General features: G+C 46.5%; 3 protein-coding genes across 6 annotated transcripts; 1 reads left to right on the forward strand and 2 right to left on the reverse strand.

Moving 5' to 3' along the window:
- The first annotated feature begins 267 nt into the window (after positions 1 to 267).
- Positions 268 to 2,471, forward strand: LOC100828842. Its single transcript, XM_014897353.2, has 5 exons — positions 268 to 746; positions 857 to 1,020; positions 1,163 to 1,826; positions 1,917 to 2,008; positions 2,095 to 2,471. Exons 1-5 carry the CDS (start codon positions 441 to 443, stop codon positions 2,207 to 2,209), a joined length of 1,341 nt encoding a protein of 446 aa, XP_014752839.1. The 5' UTR covers positions 268 to 440; the 3' UTR covers positions 2,210 to 2,471.
- Positions 2,472 to 2,600: 129 nt separating this feature from the next.
- On the reverse strand, positions 2,601 to 7,827 carry LOC100830289 (XIAP-associated factor 1). Of its 4 annotated transcripts, XM_010236270.3 has the most exons (6): positions 7,484 to 7,827; positions 6,960 to 7,112; positions 6,557 to 6,692; positions 3,475 to 3,612; positions 3,270 to 3,391; positions 2,601 to 2,992 (listed from the first exon to the last, which is right to left on the reverse strand). In XM_010236270.3, exons 1-6 carry the CDS (start codon positions 7,540 to 7,542, stop codon positions 2,854 to 2,856), a joined length of 747 nt encoding a protein of 248 aa, XP_010234572.1. In that variant the 5' UTR covers positions 7,543 to 7,827; the 3' UTR covers positions 2,601 to 2,853. The 4 variants fall into 4 exon arrangements, with proteins under 4 accessions (XP_010234572.1, XP_003562535.1, XP_024312666.1 ...); XM_003562487.4 differs by lacking the exon at positions 6,960 to 7,112 and having other exon boundaries at positions 7,484 to 7,826; XM_024456898.1 differs by lacking the exon at positions 7,484 to 7,827 and having other exon boundaries at positions 2,601 to 2,986; positions 6,960 to 7,477.
- Positions 7,828 to 9,565: 1,738 nt separating this feature from the next.
- LOC100829143 lies at positions 9,566 to 11,722 on the reverse strand. The gene has a single exon (XM_003559813.4). It carries the CDS (start codon positions 11,547 to 11,549, stop codon positions 9,939 to 9,941), a length of 1,611 nt encoding a protein of 536 aa, XP_003559861.1. The 5' UTR covers positions 11,550 to 11,722; the 3' UTR covers positions 9,566 to 9,938.
- Between the last annotated feature and the right edge of the window lie 1,521 nt (positions 11,723 to 13,243).

Genomic DNA, 13,243 nt, shown 5'->3' on the forward strand with positions numbered 1-13,243 from the left:
TCTCAAATTTTTGTCCGGTGCCCAGTCTTAAACCAAACTGTATCACCATCCACAAAAGAATGTCGTTCACTTGCTCCAAAATTTGCATATGTATAGGAAGTAGTACAATTTAAGGTGCTATGTGTGCGTTTTTTACTTGACTCAAGTAATTCTTCCGTCTCATATGATGTGACTCAAATTTGTTCAAATATGATGTATCCGTGTCAAAAGACGTCTAGATACATGTAATATAAATTCAAAGGAACGGAGGGTGTACTCGTTAAATCGAGTTTCTAAAACTAGCGGCGTATTTTAGACATCTCTCGACCCAACACATTCTTCAACGGCTAGTACCTTCAGAAACCCAAGCTGCTCTCAGTACCCGATCAGTCTCCTCCTACCAGCTTCAGAAAAGCGGCGGGCGGCGGGCGACCGAAAATCCCCAAGCGAGAAACCCGGCCATGGCGACCGCCACAGCCACGCAGCACCGCGTGGACCTGGACCTGGAGCTCCCGCTCGGCGGGGCGGCGCCGTTCGACCTGGAGGCGGCCGTGTGCAGCCACGGGCTGTTCATGATGGCGCCCAACCGCTGGGACCCTGCCACCCGCGCGCTCCTCCGCCCGCTCCGCCTCCCGTCCTCCTCCTCCGCCGTGCCGCTGCTCGTCCGCGTCTCCGCTCACCCCGCGCGCCCCTCCGACGCGCTCCTCGTCTCCGTCCTCGGCGGCCCCGCCGCCGCCCTCTCCCCGCTCGACCGGGACTGCATCCTCGTAAGCAAGCAGCCGCTTTCGATCGATCGAGTATTCGAGTGCCGCTACGTTTCTTTGTTTCCCCGTTGGCTGATTGGTCGGAACTTCCTGGGTGTTTGGATGGATGGCAGGGGCAAGTGCGGCGGATGCTGCGGCTGTCGGAGGAGGACGGCAGGGCGGTGGCGGAGTTCCAGGCGATGCACGCCGCCGCGAGGGAGGCCGCGTTCGGGCGCATCTTCCGCTCGCCCACGCTGTTCGAGGACATGGTCAAGTGCATCCTCCTCTGCAATTGCCAGTACGTTCATCAGTCTCTTTTTTCCCTCTGCATTCCAGTGTAGCTGCAAATTTGGGATCTTCAGTAGTGCGTAGTGTTCTAGTACCTTTTAGCTGCATTTGCAAGGTCTGTTATATGATTATACTGCCTTGTTTAACTCCAGATGGACAAGAACATTGTCGATGGCTACTGCACTGTGCGAGCTTCAACGGGACCTGAGACGTTCATCTGGCACTGAAGATTTGCAATTAAGGACGCCTCCAATCAGGGAGCGCAAAAGGAAGCGCAGCAAGAATCAGAAAGTTCGTGTCAAGCTAGAAACGAAATTTACTGAGTTCGGGTGCTTGGAGGATTCAAAAGTAGCAACCAGTACTACCAATGATGAAAAACTGACTGGCTTACCTTTGGTTGCAAGTGAAACAGGCAGTGCATGTGACTCCTTTGATCCTTCAGAGCTTAGCTTGAGCGATGATCCTTACTCAGAAGATTGCATTGGAGATTTCCCTACGCCAGAAGAATTGGCCAATCTTGATGAAGACTTTTTAGCCAAGCGTTGTAACCTTGGATATCGTGCAAAGCGGATCATATTGCTTGCACGTAGCATTGTAGAAGGACAGTTATGCCTAGAAAAGCTTGAAGAAATGCGCAAAATGTCTTTACCAGCCACGAAAGAGCTGCCTACAATTCCATCGACATACGAAAAACTGAATGTCCAGTTATCTGCTATCTCCGGATTTGGCCCTTTCACTCGTGCCAATGTTCTCATGTGTATGGGATATTTCCACACGATCCCAGCTGATACTGAGACAATTAGGCATCTAAAACAGGTATTTTTCCTCTAAAAACTTGCTTGAAGATTTCAGCATTCATGGAGTTTTACCGTTTCTGTATGCCAAGAATGTTGGGTTTTAATGCAGTTTCATAAAAGAGCAAGCAACATTCAGTCTGTTGGTAAGGAGTTACATAACATCTATGGCAAGTATGCTCCATTTCAGTTCTTGGCATACTGGTATGTGTTGTTCTCTGACAGAGGTATTTAGTATAACATCTGCTTGACATGCTGCAATTAGTCCTTGATGTTTTGGTTTGAAACAGGTTCGAGCTATGGGGCTTCTATGACAAAAAATTTGGGAAGATCAGTGACATGGAACCATCCAAATACGGGCTATTTACCGCAAGCCATTTGAAGAAACCTGTGCCAGTTAGTTAGGAAATCAGGCATGAGCCTTTCTTTTCTTTTGCAAACTGGGTCATACCACAATCATCTTACCACAGTAGGGTGTTTTTCGTGATTGTTGTAATTGCTGGCTGTTCTGTTGTGGACCTGTGGTGTGTTGGCACGGACTGCTTGTGGTAAACAGAAAGCTCAGAAGTCTATTTCTCCTGGATGAACCTTTCTGTGAGAAAGATTTCCATCTCAAATTTAAAGAGAACAAAGTCCTGCAAGTTTCTGAATTTGTAGCATTTTGAGACGAGGCATTGTGTTATCAATTGCTTCTAATATTAAACTGGGTCAACTTTACACTTCTTGCTGCTAAAGAGCAGATTTTTCTAAATGATAATGACAAGATAACTATCATTTGAGTGACAAAACTGACCAATAGCTATGATGAACATCAGTTGGCTGCAGCCAAGAAAATCAACGTTTTGTTGCCACTGTAAATAGGCGTATCATTTTGGCATACAAAGGTCAGGTAATTTCTGTACAGTGGTATTCTAAACAGTACTAGGTGAATACGTTCAGCCCGTTGGCTACGAAACAATTGATGCATAAAAGAGACATCAAAAGACTGATTTGTATTCTGGGAACATCAATACAAGCAACAAGTCCAGCGTTACTGCCTTTTGGTGCTTTCAACCCTTCTTTTGGAACAGAATGGATCCAATCAGAACTGCAATTACGGTTATTGCAATTGTGAGAAGCAGTTGGTTGCGTTGTTGCTCTTGCTGTTCTACTGGAGCACGCTCTTCTTTTTCCAGCATGGTTCTGGCACTAACATTTGAAATATTATCAGATAAGCTCAATTTGTAGCCAATATTAACTTATTAGATGCCACAGTAGAAATACCAACTTTTGTTGTCTGGCAAAGCATTTAAATCATGAATGGGCTAGAGTCCGAATGAAGGTAAACAATAGTATGAAACATGTGACAGGATTAATTTTCTTTAAACTACATTGACAGGGTAAAAGGCACTAGTCTAACTGAAAATTATATTGAATCTGTCTACTATACGATTACATGGATGAGCACAAGGTTCCATGCTTTTACCTTGAAGATTCTGCAGCAACATTTGTTTTTGCGTGGAGCAGGATCTCATGTCCAATCCATTCACGAAGTCTGATGTCCTTCTTGCAAGGTTGGCAATATTCTGTTCGATTTCCACATACATCCTGTATCAGATAACTGATATAATTAGACATACTATATTTGAATAACTGCACGTTTCTAAAAAATAATAGCTTTCAGTTTATACCTGATGCTCAAAAATATCAATTGCAGGCAGTTCAAACTTACAATATTGGCATGTGAGCATGCTTTGAGGGCATTGTATGCGTTTATGAAGATCCCACAGCTCATGCTCTATGGTTTCTTTGCAACCTGAGCAATTCACCTATAACCGTAATATAAACATATGTCAGTGGTGTTAGAAAGTAAGTTAATAGTAATGCAAGAGTATAAAAATGCAGTAAGGTGTACATCTAATGACATTTAAAAAAAAATCCATGGTAACTCAGTGCTTGCATAATGAATGCTCTCCTTTGCTGGTTCATGGTTACATATCCATGTTGAAAGTGCATGTTGCTCCATGTGTGGTTTTGGTAATTAATGACAATTCCTATGGACTAATGTTTTAATTGAGATATATTTGAAGGAATGTTTCATAGGCAATGAATGAAGACCACTTGGTTAATTCAATGATAAATGTCATGAAGATAAAGATATATAATGAGAGTTGACAATTGAATGTGTGGTTTTGGTATCCGATGACAATCCATTTGGATAAGTGTTTGCATTGAGCTTTATATGAAGGAATGCTAGTATATCAAATATTGTCAAGAAGAAGAAAGTGAAGTTCCCGTGAAGGATTAATATCTTGAGAGAATGATTCTCAAGATAAGGATTCAACATATGGTTTCATGATAAGGTTATGTTGAGCTCATGAGTTGAGTCATGGTTAACCAAGTCATGGAGCAAGTAATCGAGTGAAGAATCCATTTGGTGTCTCAAGATTTTGTGTTAGAAGATGAAGAGGACTAAAGTGATATTAGAGGACTAAAGTGATATTCATGATATCATAAAGATGGAGTAAAGCAAAGATGAAGGTTGACCAAGAATAAGTGCAAATATTGGATTCAAGTTGGTCAACTCACAAGCGTAATTATGTACCACATGAGATCTAGCGGTGTGGTAAGCATTTATCAATTGCGCTTTGTGAACTAACCCATAAACTATGTATTTGGTATATCTATATGTGGGTTAGCTGAAACTCATGGGTTTGGATCAAAAAGGAAGATTTCATATAGCCCATGAGAGATGAGATCAAGTGGTGATGTTTCATCAAGGTTGAGAAGAGCAAGATCAAGAAAAGCACTCCGAGGATTATATACATGAATCATATGGTAAGCAATTGTATATTGCACTAATGGACTAACCCATATTATGTCTATGTTATTTTTGGTTGAGGGTTAGGTGATACATATGGGCGAGCTTTGAAGAAACAATCTTATATAGCCCATATGGAGACGGTCATCAAGATTGACAAAGGACAAGCTCAATATAAGCATCCCGAGAAGATACATGCTTGAAGCTTGCCATCCATTTGGTGATAATGTACATGTGAAGATGAGCTTAAAGTGAAGGTCTCCCACATTGGAGTATGGGGGAGCAAATTGAGTATCTTCACCAAGTGACCGTGATCAAGCGAAGGATTCCAACATGAGACGAGCATTGACGCCTATATCAACCTAAAGTGGATTGCTCAAGGCAAAGGTATATTCTAGCTAGGTTTTCCTAGTTTTACCGGTCTCAAGGAGTATTGTGAGTGACTGGTTTATAGGTTCGATAGCCATTCTATCAAGAGGGGCTTTCGGGCGGTAGCTTGAACTCGTCGTGCGTAGAGTGCTCAAACCTTTGCATATTTTGCATCATCTCTTTTGGTTGATCTTTGTTGGATATCTGTGTGAGTTCATAGAGCTCGTTGTTATCTTCAAAACAAGTCCAAGTTCATCGAAATCGGAGTTCGTATGCAAAAGTTATTGCCGTTTTCGTGTGAGTGGTTATGCAGCTTTTTGTAGGCCGGAACTTCCGGGCAAACCTCCGGGTGAGTCTAGTAGCGTTTTTCTTGTTCGATTTTTTGGTCCGGATTTCGTCCGGAACCTCTGGGCTATGGAATCTGACCCCAACGGGCAGATTCGGGAGAACCCCTATATAAGGGGCTTCTTCCCCAACGGGAAGGTAAGCTCCTAGACTCAAAAAATCCCCATTCCTTTGAGCTTTCTCCACCTCCCCCAAGCCCCAAATCCCCCATCAAATTAAAGGGAGTTTGTAGATCTATTTGGAGGGATCATTTGTTGATCTCCTCCTTTGTTCCTCCTCTCCAATTTCTCCATTCCATTTGTTGATTTGGTTGAGATTTGGGAGAGAGGGATTTGAGCATTTCTTGTGTTCTTCCTTTGCATTTGATGCATTGGTTTGAGCTCTCCACCTTGATTAGTTCGAGTGAGAGCCTGTGAGCTTGTTACTCTTGGAGGTTCTCCTCCTAGACAGCTTAGTGGTTGTTGCCGCGATGACCTCTTTGTGGAGATTGTGAAGAGGCCTAAGGTTCTCCTTTGTGGTGCTTTGTGAAGTGGTTGTGGAGCTTGCCATCTCCGGAGTGGAGGAAAAAGCTAGCCATCTTAGTGATTGAGCTCCTACTTTGGTGTGGGAGGCTCAAGGAGTTGGGTGTGCCCTTTCACAGCTATTCAGGTTACCTCTTGTGGTGCCCGCACCTCTCCAACGGTGATTAGCTTCCTAGGAAGTGAACATCGGGATAAATCATCGTCTCCGCGTGCCTCGGGTATTCCTAAACCGAGCTCATTCACTTGTGCTTTAATTTGTGATAGCCATCGTGCTTGAAGTCATATATTATCTTATATGTGCTTTGTGCTATCTTATATATTGTGCTAGCTTCTTGTTTATTAAGTGCTCATCTTGTTATAGCTTAAGTTGTTGGTGCACTACAATTGAGCCTATCATATTTAGGATTTGTGCTTGAAAATATCCGACTAGTTTAATTCCACATTTAGGATATATAGAGCCAAATCCGTAGAAGTTTTAAAACGCCTATTCACCCCCCCTCTAGGCGACATCGAGGTCTTTTCACATGTTCCTATGGTGCTGCATCTATAATTGGTTGGAAGGATCCGAACAGGAATGCAGATTGATGTGTTGGCTCTATGTAAGATCTAGAATTGGCAGCGTCACGGGCATAGAAAGAATACCATGAGAATGAAAATATTTCCAGAAGTAAAATTAAGAAGAATAAATTTGGGTATGATTAAAATTTGGAGAAATACCAGTGCATGCTTTTCATCATAGTGTTCTTCCATATGCTTCCTTGGAACCATATCTCCACAATGTTCACACTTTTGAAGGTTGCGAGCACAGTGTGCAGAATGTAGTGCAATGTTTGAAGATGGAATTTCTCGCGTACTGAAGAATTTTGCAGAGAACAATAGTCAATAATCCACATGCAGAAAACTTGTCACCAAACATTTTCCTTGAAGTGGTGGATTGAATAAAACTTGACTGGGTAATCTAAATGCAACTAAAACTGAATATGAGAAAATTCCTTCCAGAAAACAATGCTATTTGTTGGAAACTTGTAAATATAATCAGAAAGACTTTAAATAATCTGACACATACAAACTGAACTATCTGTAAACATATTTTAGCAATCTACAATCCTAGTTACCTTACCTTTGTTCCTCCAACACACAAGGAACTAATTTGACAAGCATGAGCTTATGGCAATTCATGAATGAAGAGTGGTTCATGCATACTCCCCAGTTAACTCTTGAGGTCAAATGAGTATGGAATGACACGTCATCCGCAAGCAAAGAGTTGTACAAACTGCATTGTGATACCATCATATAACTATCGTCACGATGTATCATTTCGATCCAAAACAACGAAAACATCATCAATGTCCTATTGATGTTCCCAGCAAGGCTAGTTTTACTGACAAAGCAATAAGATGAGTATGGAAGGCCCTTTCAATGCTAGTTTATCGACCAAGCAAGGCTAATCTTATCGATTACTGTTCCACGTCTCAGCTATGCGCAATAGCAGTATAGCACGAAGTTTTGGTCTCTCAGATGAAAACCGACGTCAGCTGCTTTGAAATCCTTCCAGGCACAGTCAACAGCAGCGAACCAGCAGAAAACAAAGCAGCAGCAAATTAAGAGCAGGCAAGGGGCGGGGCGATGCCAGAGGGAGGTTACCAATGCGCGCAGGTGGAGGAAGCGAGGGCGGAATCGGGGACGGCGGCGGCGGAATCCATGGCTCCCGAGAAATCACCACCCCGAGATCGGAGCTCGCCGGCCGAACCAAAACCTCGCCGAATCAGGGCGGGGCTCTGGTCGGGGAGGGGGACGAGAAGATGAATCGAGTCCGCTGGGACGGAGGGGCTGGAGAAGGGAACTGCGGAGGTCGAGAGAAGGCGACTCGCGGTTACTCTGCCGGCGTCGGGGATGAGAGGGAGGTTGCGGAGAGTATGAGAGTGGAGAAGAACGGGATTACGGGAGACTCGGTCCCCGGGCCCGCCTGTCTGCCACTGATGCGTCCTCTAACTTATTTATTACCTTAAAAAAATTTAGCGGAGGATTTTTTATTTTTTGAATAATTTAGCGGAGGATTAGGTTTTGACAAAAGTACGAGAAGAAGCCCAGCACGTCTTGGCAACAGAGCCCACACAAGATGTCAATCTGATGCTCGAAGCAGAAGTGCCGCTACAGTGGGCCTCTCGACGCGTGTGTCACTCAAATTTCTGGTTTCTGTTTTGTTTCAAGGACGACTTTTTTTTTCTTTCTTCCCACACAAACTGTAGCAGGCAGGTTCGCTTGAATTCTCGATCCACATACAGAAAGTGACAAGTCCCATCCGCTGAAGTGAACAATCACTCCAGCTCCCGAGCCTGCCCGGACGCAAATCCATTATCATCGACGGCTGGCCAGGCGGGCAAAGTCAAGTTCAGAACTGGCAATCCGTCAGTCTGAATTCCCTTCTTGTGGATGCTTGCTGCTGCAAGCAGTGGACCGGCCTGGAAGCTGGAACGGCAAGCACGCACGCGTTTAAAGAAACGAGTACGATTGCCACTTGCTTTGCTAATATTATCCGATGACCCATGGCTGTCAGAGTGAGAGATTCCACTGCACTGCCCGTTGGTTGCTCGCTAGCCACTGCCTGGCGGACAGCCCGATATGCAAGGCCAGGCGACGCCGCCGGGCACGCCTCTACTACTCGTTTTCTGTTGTCCCTAGATCATGTCGTTTCGCAACTCAATCTGCTAATACGCACAAAACTGGAGTAATTTCAGTCGACGCGCTTATTATAGATTTGCTCCGTCTGGACTCTGGAACTCTTCGTCGCAAGACCGACGACGCGTTCATATACCCCACATTTGTTAATCTGCTTTGAACTAGCCAAAAACGGTTATGGTTGCCACAAAAAGAACATGCCACGTCTCATTAATTTTCAGTGGTATATTTTACTGTCATGTAACCCAAAAAGGTAAGTACCGATCAGATGTGCCAAGTCAACAGCAGCAACAGGTTAAAGAAAGAGCTTATGGGTGATCCCATGCCATAGGAGAGCTATCCTATCCTATCTTAATCCTTTTTACTAGTGTTTCCATCTAGGTGCGCGCTAAAACAATTAACCTCTCCCACTAAAACTATTGACTGATGACTCCACTCTCAACTCAACTAGCCGTTCCTTCCTCCCCGTTCCAAACCCCAAAAAAGAAGATAATTTTTTGGGGAAAAAAGAAGAGAAGAACTAGTGATTCATCTAGTGGTACACTAGAAGAGTAATATACATGCACCATACTGATACTACCAGTCACCATCCGGCAGCACTGTTAGCAGTGGCAGAGCTTTATGGCGTCTGGTTAATAATTATGGAGGCTTTATTGACGCTTAACGAAAGCTGATTAGTATGTTTCAACAAACCGATGACACACACACGCAGAGAAAGAAATACTAGGCCAGCTGGGAATATTTGGGGTTAGGAGGAGAAACGTCGACGCAGGAAAGTCGAAAACAACAACAGCCCCCTGCCTAACCTGCCCGGGTTTTAGCATGCGTTTCCGATGGATTCCCGTGTAAAACAGCTCCCAAAAGGCCGTTTAAAGTTCTTGCCCTGCAAGCACCACCAACTACTGATTGTTGCAGATTTCTGGGCCGCGTTCATTGCTAGAACGCGGGAATGTTTCCTCAATTTCTCCTGGAAATAAGCCGATTCGCGTAACACTTTTCCCATTGGTGTGGAATGAATCCATGCGAGATTAATGAAGGATTTCTGCATTTTACTGTAACTGAAGCCCCTTTATTGAGTATGTATGTATATTCACAATCAAGCTTGAGGACTACTGTACAAAGAAATGCAAAACGGCCAGCATAGATCGATCGATCACAGATTCACAGTTACATCCAACACAGGATTATATATAATCTAAATGAAATGAATTGTCAGATCGAGTTAATCAGTCAGTTGTAGGTACTGTGCTATATACTGTAAACAAGAACAAAGGGGGGAAGAAGGTGTAAATTTTAATCTATAGCAACTGTACTATACTGTATGGGAGATCGGTTGTTTGTTTGCTAACCAAACCGGTCAAAGATGACTGACCGATTGGGTTTGATTTGATCAAATCAAAGGAGCCAGCTCAATTCGATTTCAGGCGGCGCCGGCGCCGGAGGAGACGAGATACCGGTGGGCTTTAACGAGCTCCTCCCTGAACCTGGCCAGATCGAGCCTGACGTTCTGCCGGTCGAGGTACACCTTCTTGGTGACGTCCCAGCCGCGCTTGGCGACGGCGGCGGGGTCGACGAGCACGGGGTCGCCGGCGGGGTACTCGCGGGCCAGCGAGCTCTCGTCGGGCCGGATCTTGTAGCCCACGTAGCGCAGGCCGAGCCGCGCCGCGGGCTCCCCGTAGTAGGCCCCCGCGGCCCAGTCCGTGCCCAGCGGCACCACCTGGATGAACACCTTCCCCGGCCGCATGAAGAGGAAGTGGGTCATGGCGGCGCCGTGCACCCCGACCATGGCGTCGCTGCCGTTCAGCTCCCGGTATATCTTGCACATCTCCGTGCTCCTCTCCGGCCGGATCACCCGCACCTCGAACCCGATCTCGCTCGCCAGGGACACCACGGCTTCTTCGTTCTCGATCACGCGAGATCCAGTCCTCGACACGATCGTCAGTCGCGGCCGCTTCTCAATCTCGACGGAATTAATGGCGGAGCGGCGGCGGGGGCGGCGGCGGTGCTTGCGGGCGGCGGCGAGGCGGTCGAGGTAGAGGAGGCGGCCGCGGTAGGCGTCGTCGAGGAGGGCGCGGAAGTCGGCGATGGAGGTGGCGCCGTCGGGGGTGCGGGCGGGGTCGACGGTGAGCTCGCCGTGGATGCGGAGCCCGGCGATGAGCTCCGGGAAGCAGTGGACGCGGCGGTCGGCGGAGAAGTCGATGGGGGGGAAGGCGGAGAGGCGGGAGACGACGTCGCCGTACTTGGTGATCCACCAGTCGTGGTACTCGAGGATGACGAAGACCACGCGGCGGCGGAGGTGCGCCGCCGTCACGAACATCGGGATCAGCCCGTCGTTGAACTCGTGGTACACGTTCCCCGTGAACCCTCCCGTCGACAGCAGCACGGCGGGGACATCGTGCACCACGTCGCACCTCGGGGCCGAGGGTCCGCCGTGCGCCGGGTGCACGCGCCGGATGCGCACCTCGTCGATGGTCGCCATCACGTTGGCTTCCCACTTGCGCGTGTACGGCCTTATCCTCTCCTCCTGTTCCTCCTTCTTCCCCGGCGCCGGCGAGGACTCCTTATTGCCGGAGACGAGCAGGAACGAGGAGCTGGCGGAGTGCATGCGCACGTCGCCGCGGGCGAAGCACATGTCGGCGCGCTCGGATGTCCGGTCGCAGCAGAGCGTGTCGTTGCCGCGCACCGCCGCGCACGGCGCGCCCGCCGTGGCCATGGCGGCGGCGGCGGCCCGCTGCTGCTCGCCGGAGAAGAAGGAGGAGCTGCCGGGCGCGGCGAGGAAGGTGGACACGGAGAGGAAGCAGATGAGGAGCAAGCCGAAGAAGCCGCGCATGCCGAGGAACCTCGACGGCCTGGAGCACGACTTGGCCGACGCCTGCCGGCCGTTCTTGCTGCCGTAGTCATGGTAGTAGTACATGATCCGGCGGCCGGTGGCGCCGGCGGGCTGCTTGGGCGAGCATGACAGCTGCTCCTCCTCCGGCGGCTCCCCCTTGTCGAACTGCAGTATGTAGATCCTGTGCTGCTGTTGCACCATGGTTGTTTCTTCCACTCTTCTTCTTCTTCTAGAGAGTCAGAGAGATGCTTGTTCTGGGGTTTTGGGGCGTGGAGGAGAGAGCACCGGGGAAGCTATAAATGGCACTGCAGAAGGGGAGAGGGCACTAGAAAATTTAGTGGCGGTTAGAGGCGGCTGCTGCTGCTATGGCAACCCCAGCCATAGCACCCCATGGGATAGAATGGAACATCCTTGAGGGATTTGTGGGTCCTTTGATTGCAACCGAGACTTTGAGAGGACTCATCCTTTATTCCCTCCGTCCCGTATCAAGTGATTCAATTTTGTTCAAATATGAATGCATTTATGTCTAAAAGATGTCTAGATACGTGTAATAGAAAGTCATTTAATATGGGACGGAATGAGTATTGCGTTGCAAGATACCGGCCGGCGCATACATTTCTTGCACAACTGAAATTCTCGAATCAAAGACCATAATTCAAGCCTTATCTTTGTGCACTTTTTTTGCAAAATTTAATACAGCCAAATATATAGCCATAAGAATGCAACTCTTTATTATGCGTCATATAATGGTTCTTCTAAACTGATACAGCTGGAAGTTGTGAGCTTTCAATCTTTTTGTTGCGTCAGATTGCTTGCTTACACGATAACTCGCATATCTGACATATCTAGAGTGACAACAATCAACAAAGTAAAGTGGTGATGGAGTCTATCTATTGTCTATTGTGATTGATTTGAAATTCGACTTGTACAAGATGTCCATAGTGACGCTAGTCAGTTGGAGATCACGTTGAAATCACTCCGTTTCTTGTGACACTAGTTGTTGCATTGCATCTGTTTTATACATCATAAAACTGTGCTATAGTCATTCAAAACTGATACAACTAAAAGGTTACAAGTCTTTAAGCTTTTGTCGCGTCCGGTTTGTTTGATTCGACAATAACTCACATATGCGGACATATCTGAAGAGATGATAATTGATCAAGTAAAGTGATGAGGCCTATCTCTTGTGACGTTGTGTCTGATTTGAAATAGCTTAGCTTACACAAGACTTCCGTGGTTGGTTGGTTGTCGTGTTGAGGTCACTCTATCCTTGTGACACTAAGTGTTGCCTTGCATCCGTATGCGCTATATAATTAACTATAATATCTTTTTCTAGAGTCATACGTCAGGCAATGTCTTTTTGCATTTCTTGATAAATTTAAGGCCAACTAGATATGCATCCATGTTCTGCTAGTGCAACACAATCCCGCTGCAAGACAAATGCTTTGGTAAAGACAAACATGTAAAATTTGTTGTAAAACCTTAAATTCTCCTATATTTTTCTTCCCAGCGGTTGCTCAATCCGAAGAAATCAATGTATAACATGATAAAATAATTATTTGACCGAAATAAATTTAGATAAGTACATAAACTTTGTTCACAACAAGATGTTGAATTGAGACGGCGCGAGTCATCCAAACAGTGTGGATGAAGCCAACCCATGCCTTGTGTTGTATATTCCACTAGCTGGTATTCTGCATTGCATTGCATTGCGCTTGCGTTGTGTGGATGTAGCCCATGCTTTGTGAGAATTGGGGTTATTTTTTGAGTTGGCAACGCCAGGCTGGAGGGGTGGTGGTTTGAGCCTTGGGGCCTGGTCGTCCATGTGGAATCATTATTTTCTTGAGAGAGGGTTCCTACCCATCTCATCTCAGGTCGATTTGACCAAGCAACCC

This window comes from Brachypodium distachyon, chromosome 1, assembly GCF_000005505.3.
Source record: "Brachypodium distachyon strain Bd21 chromosome 1, Brachypodium_distachyon_v3.0, whole genome shotgun sequence".
Lineage (NCBI taxonomy): Eukaryota > Viridiplantae > Streptophyta > Magnoliopsida > Poales > Poaceae > Brachypodium > Brachypodium distachyon.

Coding starts and splice junctions, on each gene's coding strand:
- LOC100828842 (XM_014897353.2), top strand. CDS start 441: ATGGCGACCGCCACAGCCACGCAGCACCGCGTGGACCTGGACCTGGAG. Junction 1,021..1,162: donor ATCCTCCTCTGCAATTGCCA/GTACGTTCATCA, acceptor GTTTAACTCCAG/ATGGACAAGAACATTGTCGA. Junction 2,009..2,094: donor TTTCAGTTCTTGGCATACTG/GTATGTGTTGTT, acceptor GGTTTGAAACAG/GTTCGAGCTATGGGGCTTCT.
- LOC100830289 (XM_024456897.1), bottom strand. CDS start 7,183: ATGATGTTTTCGTTGTTTTGGATCGAAATGATACATCGTGACGATAGT. Junction 3,613..6,556: donor ATGATGAAAAGCATGCACTG/GTATTTCTCCAA, acceptor TTACGGTTATAG/GTGAATTGCTCAGGTTGCAA. Junction 2,993..3,269: donor GTTGCTGCAGAATCTTCAAG/GTAAAAGCATGG, acceptor TTCAAATGTTAG/TGCCAGAACCATGCTGGAAA.
- LOC100829143 (XM_003559813.4), bottom strand. CDS start 11,549: ATGGTGCAACAGCAGCACAGGATCTACATACTGCAGTTCGACAAGGGG.